Here is an 8,067-nt window from a genome sequence, read left to right as displayed (position 1 = left end):
AGGTCTGTCTGTTCACTCTGCAGGAACAATGAGATGTCTCAGAAGAAGTCAATGCAGTCACACTTTAATGTGTCTTTACATCCTTTACGAGTCACAAAGCCAGAATATAAGTACTTATACATTTTTAATGGGGAAGTAATGTATCCCCCTAGAAGAAAAATAGATGTGATTAATCATTTGTCAGAGAAGTTGCCTGACAGCTGAAACCTCAAGCTTCTAGGCAAAAAAAAGCTCAAATAGACAAATTATACTGAATTGTTCTTTAAAGACCAAGCAGCTGTTTTATTACAATATTAAATTTACATTTTAAAAAGAAATATTCTGATTTATTATTCAGTTATGATAATCTTATTGAAGTGACATGAAATTGATGACAATGGAGCTTTCTTCTTCCTCAGTCACCGCAGGCAGTCTCAGATCTGTGCAGGACCCACACCCAAAGCAGCACCAGTCTGGGCAGACAAACCCCAGACAGCGGATTTTAACTGGAATCTTAATTTTCCCCAGAAAAGGTGGGGGCTTGGGCTCTGGAACTGGGCTGGATCCCTTGGTTCAGCCTCAGAGAACCCACCCAAACCTGTCCCAGCAGAGAGAGGACACCAGTCCCCCACCTTTACCCCACAGCCCCCGGGAATGACCTTCGAACAACTGGCAGCAGGTTGAATTTACATTTTACTTCAAAAAAAAAAAAAAAGGGGGGGGGGGGAAGTACATACATGAGGGGGGAATGGGGTGAACAATAATTATCTGAGACCAGGTTTCCACCGTTGTGCCCCACAGCTCCCACTGGGCCCAGCGGGCTCTCCAGGCTCACCCCCTCGGTCTGACAGCACCACCAGGACTGGGATCATGGAAACCCCTGGGAGCTGAGGCTGGATGGAGCAGTGAGACCATACACAGGGTGAGTGTGTTGGACACAGCTTCTGGTTTAAATGATGGAATGCACCAGCAGGAGGGAGGAGGAGGAGTAGTTAACAGTTACTAACACTAGAATAATCAAATTTGTATGTTATACATATACAGCAACTAACTGCTTTACAAAAAAAGCAAAATAATACAATATATTGTCACATGTATTTACAGTGTAGTAAATATACTTTTCTGTCAAATTTTACACAAAAACTATTTACAGGTGAATATACTGCATAAAAAAAAAGGTGGGACCAACACTCTTGAGTGACTGTCTGTGGTTTGTTGCATAACAATAGGACGTGCTTTGTGACTTGGGAAAAAAATTAACCTTAGAATGAAAGAGAAAAAGCCCTAAAACCTACAACCCGGGTCAGAGGCAGCCCTGGCACACGCCGGGGGCTCAGCCCACGAGACTGTGAAATGTTCCCTGTCCTGGGAAACCTCATGCACGGTAAAGCAGAAACATCGGCATCATTACAGGTAGGTTATGCACTATTCAAATACTACTGAGTTATCTTTAAGTCAGGGAAAATACAAACACAAACAGAATGTTAATTGTCTTTACAGTACTGAGCTGTGGTCAGTGCGGGGCAGGGAACGGGCTCTGAGCCAGGGGGTCACACACGCTCCCCAGGAGGGCGTTACATGGTCCACGTGTTCCAATCGGATTTTTCTGAATTTTAAGTTTTCCTGTCAGAGCACAGGGACTCTGGGGCTGCAGCAGAGCCTGGAGCAGCAGAGCCTGGAGCTGCAGCTCTGCCAGCGGCCCGTGGGTTGCCCCGAGCACGGTGGCACTGGGGACCTTGAATGGGGCTCCTGCGTGTCAGGTCAGGGCTCACACCCACAGTGTCACCAGCAACAACCTGCTGGTCACCAGAGAACAGAGCAGCAGCTGCAGAAAGGATGGAGCAGCCCGGGATGGGAGCAGAGCTCCCAGGGATGGGATGGGATGGAGAGTGCTCAAACAGGGGAAGAACAAAGGAGGGAGGATGTGAGAAAGAAAAAGAGGCAAATCCCAGCAGCGGCTGCTGGAGGGAGTGGGAGAGTGAAACAGTGACAGTAAGGCACTCAACAACTAATTACTGATGGGAGTTTAATCATTACACAAAGGCCATGGTTCCCTGGGAGCCAAGCAGAAGCTTCCCAAGCACCAGTACTAGGAGACAACGTTCCTGTCTATCATGGCACACACGATCCCAAATTAAACCTTGGCCATCAGCAGTCCTTACACCCCAATTCACCTGACACAGGTGTCTGATACCTCTGCTCTGCCAGAGCCCAGGCCCTCTCACTGAACCTCTCATACAGGGAAAACTCCAACTGGCTCCCTCCTTCCAGCAAAGAGGAAACTCAGTTTTGTTCACTGACTTTATGAAGAGACCAGTTTTTTCAGCTGGGACTGAGAGCCTGGAGTAGTTCTCACAGGGAAGGTGATTTTCATCCCTGTCCTCTCTGCTCCCATATCTCTGTGCTCAGGGAACACAGCAGTTCTGATGGAGGGACACTTCTGACATGGGTGATGCAGAGCAGTGAAGGGCTTGCTCTCTGCACAAATAACATCAGTCAGGCAGTTCCTCTGGAAATCCTGTTCCTGTTTGCAGGAGACCTGCTCACACAAGGAACAACTGAAAACAGCACACCACCTTTACAAGAGATTCTTCTTGTCCTCCTACATACAAATCCTCAGGCTTCTACAATTCCTTGTCCTCAGCAAAATGGGAAGGGCTGGAACCAGCTCGACTGGGCACGACCCAATGCAAACTGCAGTGACACCAGGGGTGGCTCCTCACCATCTGAGCTGTGGGATGACAATGGTTTCTAACCTGGTGACCCCAAACCAAGGCCTGAGCCCCTGCTCTGTCCCTGAGCCCAGCTCAGCCTCACGGCCCTGCTCAGAGCCCACTGTGTCACCAGTGACCACGTTCCTGCCCTGGTGCCTGCACCACCCGAGTGAGGGGATTTGCTTAATTGCACCAGTTCATCTTTCTAGCCTGTTTATTCCATGACTGCTAATTCTAAGTTTTCCTCTTGTTTTGGCAAACTATTTGCATATGAAGTTTGTGTTCATAGTTTTTCCAGGACTGTAAACAAATTAAAGAAATTGTTATTTTATGAATCAATACAATAAAGGTATTTTTATTTACATAAATGTTACATTGTTACTGTGTGGATACATGGGAATTATGTGCTATAGCAATAAATTGGAACCCTTAATTGTACCATTCTCTAATATTTAGCTGTGGAGTTGGATTTACTGAAAGCCACTAACGATTGCACTGGAGGACTGGCTTTTACCTAATGGATACACTTGTTTTTTCCTTTAAAGCCACTGAAGGATTGTTAATTCCTACCACAGCAGAGGCAGCTGAAACTGGGAAGCAGATCTGATTCTGAGCAGGAGCTGTGTGAGCCCCCAGGGACACAGCCCCTGCCTGAACTGCAGCTCACCCAGGTCAGACACCCTGCGGGACACCGGCACCCACAGTGGGGCTGGCACCGGGACCCGGAGCAGCACCAGGACCCACAGTGGCAGCACCAGCCCCACCTCCTCCCTTGCCAGCACAGCGGTGCCCCTGACAGTGACAGTGACACAGCCTCAGGTTTGTGTGAGCCCCAACCAGCCCTGGGAGGTGACTGCGCCACTGCCAGGCGTCCCTGGCACTGGACACAGTGTCAGTCAGTTTACATGCATGTACCTTGAGCAGACGTGGCTGTTTCTGTCCCTGCTCGGGGGCAGCTTTGCCACACACTATCCCACAGAGCTGGGAATGAATCCATCCCATTTTCCCTCCGTTCCCCACTGGATATTCTGCCAGGAGCTCTCGCAGGTGCGCATTGTTGGGAAGGGAAGAACTAAAGCAGATGCTACAATGACAGCCCGAGGGTCAGTTCCCAGGGATTCCCCCCCTGTACAACTTCCTCAGGGCAAATAAAGTACAGAAAAAAACCCCAAACAAACAACAAAAAAAAAGCTCTGGGAAAAAAGCCAGTTTGTCCAGTCTGGTCCATGTACAGTCCAAGTGTGTGAAGCTTGGTCTGGGGAATGAGTGACTCCTGCAGCCTCCTTTTCCTCTCCCCTTTATTGCTAATTACCTGAAATTTAACCTAATACCACCACTTCCGTTAACCTCCTTCTACTGCGACTACCATGAACTTCCTCTCAGCGTGGTAAAAAAAAGTACACAGCTAAAATCTTATAGGTTTGGATTAAAACCAGGGTTAGAGAACCTTCCCCGGCTCAGGAAGCCACTACTACCTTGAGGCGTGCAAACAGGGTAAAGGATCAACACTTCCCTTCGCAGGAACACCTGAGGCCAGAGCAGACAGGGCAGGGCTGGGGAATGGCTTTGGATTGAACGGGAGGCTCTGCAGCCTCCCCCGGGGCACAGCCATGGTTCTGAACACCGGCTGGAACCGAACGCGGGGCAATGAAGGCGTTAACTCAGGCAGTGGGTCAGGAGTTGATCATCTGGCACGGATGGGAACTGTACAGAATCAAGTGCAGCATCACACCCGGTGGAGGGGCCCTGGCGAGGGGCCGCGCGTGTCGGTCAGGTCCAAAAAAATAAAAAATAAAATTAAAAAAAGCGACAATCACACGATCTTTTTGATGCTGTGACGTTTGAAGCTGCCGGCGCTTCGCTGCTTCTGCACTTGGCTGGCGGAGCCGTGGCGCATCCTCCCGCTGTTGGCGTGGCCGGCGGTGGGCGAGAGCTCCACGTTCTCCTTGTCGATCCCTGCGGGGACACAAGCGCCGCGCTGAGCCCGGGGCCGAGGGGATCCCCGAGGGGCGGCCCCCGGGGGCCCCACCCCGCCCAACAGCCCGCCCGCCACCGCCGGGACAGGTCTGGAAAGAATCAAATGGCATTTGTGGAAGGTGAGGGCTGCAGAGCCGCTCGCTCCTGCCCTCCAGCCTGCGGGGCCGGCAGAGGGCAAAGGGAGAGTAAACCCCAGAAAACTTGGCTGTCCTGCTGAAAACAAAAGTCTGCTTAAGTGAAGGACGGAGAAAAACGCAAAACAAACCATCAAACTGACTCTTAATGAGTAAAGAAACAGTTTCCTAAGGAGGGTCTTGACAGGAAACAGGCACAGAGTTCTCCATGAGAACTGTGACTGCTGAGCTCAGCCCCACCAGTGGCAGGAAGAGGCTCGTGGGGCTCAGGATGAGGATGGCACCAGACATGTCTGTGACCACAAACTTAGACCCTTCTGAGAGGCTTTGCACATCCTCTGCAGGAAAAGGTCCTGCAGAGCAAAACTCTGTCACACTTTGCTAAAACTCTCCCATCAAACAAACCTCAAAAGTGAAGTGCTTTAGTGAAGACCCCACAGTGACAGGACAGCACCACCCAAGGCCTGGAGTGAACCCCCTGCAGCAGCCTCTCTGTGGCTGCCACACTGTGTCTGTCTGTCTGTCTGTGAGTGCTCACCAACACTTCACACCTGGGGACAGGTGGTTTTGTGCAAGAGGATACAACTACAATCAGCAGCAAAAATTAGGATGTCTGACAGCAAATACAAAGGTTAGAACAAAGTTCTGTTATTGTAAGTGACATATCCACGGTTATGTGGAAGAAGTTGATTGGTGTTGGCATTAGTGAGAACAAAGAACCCTCCACACTCAGCACAGGGACAATGTGAGGGCTCCAGCCAGAGGCTGCACCTTCCTCTCCTTGTGCAGGGGGCAGCACAAAACCCCCAAACTACACTGAGGACAGGGACATCCCATGGGCATGAGCAGAAAACCCTCTTCTGCAGCTTCCTCTTTCTTCTCCACACAAAGCAGAAATGCAGAAGTGTGCAGCTCCTGACTTACTGCCCCACTGTGCTGCAGTTTAGTCCAAGGAACTCGTGTCTGTCTGCCTGTGTGTCCCTGCACAGAGCTGGGTCCTGGTGAATCTGGAGCTCACACCAAACAGCTCATTTCAGCTTCACACGTGCAGCACAGTGATTTCCATAGGAAGCATCCACTTGTCTGTTACCACATTTGTTCTCAAGGCTGTGGGTGACTTTGTCTGCTCTACCACCAGCTATTATTGGCACCCCCCAAGAAAATGCACCAGCTTAGCACTTGCTGAAGCCATTCCCGTGTCAGAAACTGCTGCTCATGCCACAGCCTGGCCCTAACGCAGCTCAAGCAGCATTTCGTGCAAATATGATGAAAGAAGAGAGTACCTGGATGAGGCAGCTGCATGAAAACTGCAGACTTAGAGCAAGGCAGAGAAGCTTCACAGACACAGAATGAAAGAAATAAACGTAAGTGAATAATGTCCATGAGACAGGGAAGGGGAGGAAAAGGAACAGAGATGGTGACAGACAAAACATTTATAAATAATGATCCCGCCTAGTTGTTTCCAGATGCAAGAAATGAAATTTTAATGTATCTGTAACTTGGTATTTGTAGCCATAATAAAAAAAACCCCTCATTTGGCTGAAAAAGTTTCTTTTAACTGAGTGCTGCTGAACACGTGGCCTTCATGCTGGTGTTTTAAACTTAATTTCCAAGCAAACAGTGCCCAGAGTGCCAGCAGTGTGTTGTTTCAGACTCACTATTAACCTGAACGAGTTCCCTAGTTCCCAACTCTGTTTGTGGAGACTCTTAACCAGCCTTTGACAAAAGCCATCTGTTTGCACAGCACTTGGAAGGAATGTTTGACAAGCTGGATTAATTCCTTCCTCTCAGCTTGTAAAGGAAGAGGGAATGGAAAGTGGGGCAGAAGGAAGGAGGACATTTACAGAGAAAAATGCTTCTTTCCCTTGCAGAGAGCCCAGTCCAGCAGCATCACCTCATCCTTGGAAACAAACTCCTGGAGCTGCCACCGATGCTGTGTTCCAAACAGGAAGATGCTGCCCAGAATGTCCTTCCACACTGACAGCAAGGTCTGTTCCCAAATCATTCCAACAGCCCTGCCTTACTCCTCTGCACCCTGAACAAACCATCCCAGTGCCTGTGAGCCAGGGATCTTCTGCAGGGCACATGTTCCACATTAAAGTGCTGCTGTTCTGATGTTTGGTTCTCTTCCCTTCACACAGAGTGACTTGGGAGACAGTTTTTGTGCTGGATAAAATCCAGGATCTGCACCAACAGGGTAACAGCTCAGAACAGTTTAATATTGATTTGACTCCACAATGAGCAATGTTTGACACATACACATCCAAAGAGCCAGTGAGGCTCCTAAACCTGGAAATTCCCACATTTCCCCCACCCAGATGGCACCAGAACAGGCACTGACCTGGGGAGTGCTGGGAAGTGGCAAGTGAGGTCATGGAGTTGGAGAGGTTGAGGTTTGCAGTGATGCTGAGCTGGCTCTGCACCGCTGGAGGGTACGGAGACGTGGGCGTCAGGAGAGATTCTTCACTGGTTTCCTCATCAATTCCAGGCAAATATGTGTCAATCAAGGCATCAAGGAACTTCACTATGAGCTCAGCATAGTCTGGGATTTGGGTTTGCTGTGGGAGATGGGGGGAAAAAGATTGTTCTTTCCTTTGTACTTTTCTGTCAGGTTGAGCTTTGCTCCAGAGCTCACTCTCAAGTCTCATAGCTTCACCTGCAAATTTTCAGGAGCATTTGATGTGTGTGTAAACACTGACTTGTGGCCTTGTCCAGACCAATCTAATGTACACACAGCAGAGCAGGTGTCAGTGTGATCTCAGTGTGTGGGAGCCCAGGGGCAGGAAAAGGGGCTGCAGAGCCCCTGCCCCAGCCCCACATCCTTTGGGATGGTTGGACACACGGGCAGTGCTCCACTGGCTCTGCTCCAACACAAAATTATCAAATTAACCCCCTACCCTGTCAGACACATGCAATAAAGGGACCTGAGGAGCAGGAAAAGCTGCACTCACACCCCTGGCTGCTTGGTAACTGATCTATCACAGCACCTGCTGCAGGCCCAGAGCTGCTTTTAGCCCTGGGGGTGCCCCTGACACTCTCTGCTCACTCACAGGAGAATGATTTTCCTTATGAGCATCTTTGCTGCAGCACCAACATGTCCCAGAAAGGCCAAAGAGCCCAGACCCCACAGAGCTCTTACCTTGGAGAAGGGGCCAGCAAACCTCCACAGCCCATTAAATCCAAAACCTGCAACAACAAATGGAACACACCATGAAAGTCCAGCCCCCAGCTGATAGAGAACAACAGAGTGCTCCCAGTACAAC

General features: G+C 49.7%; 1 protein-coding gene across 2 annotated transcripts in view; it reads right to left on the bottom strand.

The window, feature by feature from the left end:
• Positions 1 to 3,428: 3,428 nt before the first annotated feature.
• NF1 (neurofibromin 1) overlaps positions 3,429 to 8,067 on the bottom strand; it is a gene marked incomplete at its 5' end in the record, with an annotated part of 70,040 nt that continues 65,401 nt past the window's right edge. For both annotated transcript variants that reach the window (XM_083875184.1, XM_083875185.1), the window contains 3 exons: positions 3,429 to 4,649; positions 7,146 to 7,362; positions 7,944 to 7,990. In XM_083875184.1, the coding sequence (XP_083731310.1) occupies positions 4,507 to 4,649; positions 7,146 to 7,362; positions 7,944 to 7,990 (407 nt within the window). In that variant the 3' untranslated portion in view covers positions 3,429 to 4,506. The remainder of the gene's footprint in view (positions 4,650 to 7,145; positions 7,363 to 7,943; positions 7,991 to 8,067) is intronic.

This window comes from Zosterops lateralis (genome assembly GCF_965231275.1).
Source record: "Zosterops lateralis genome assembly, chromosome: 19".
NCBI lineage: Eukaryota > Metazoa > Chordata > Aves > Passeriformes > Zosteropidae > Zosterops > Zosterops lateralis.
The sequence above is the reverse complement of the archived record's forward strand: the minus strand, read 5'-3'. Positions and strand labels throughout refer to the sequence as shown.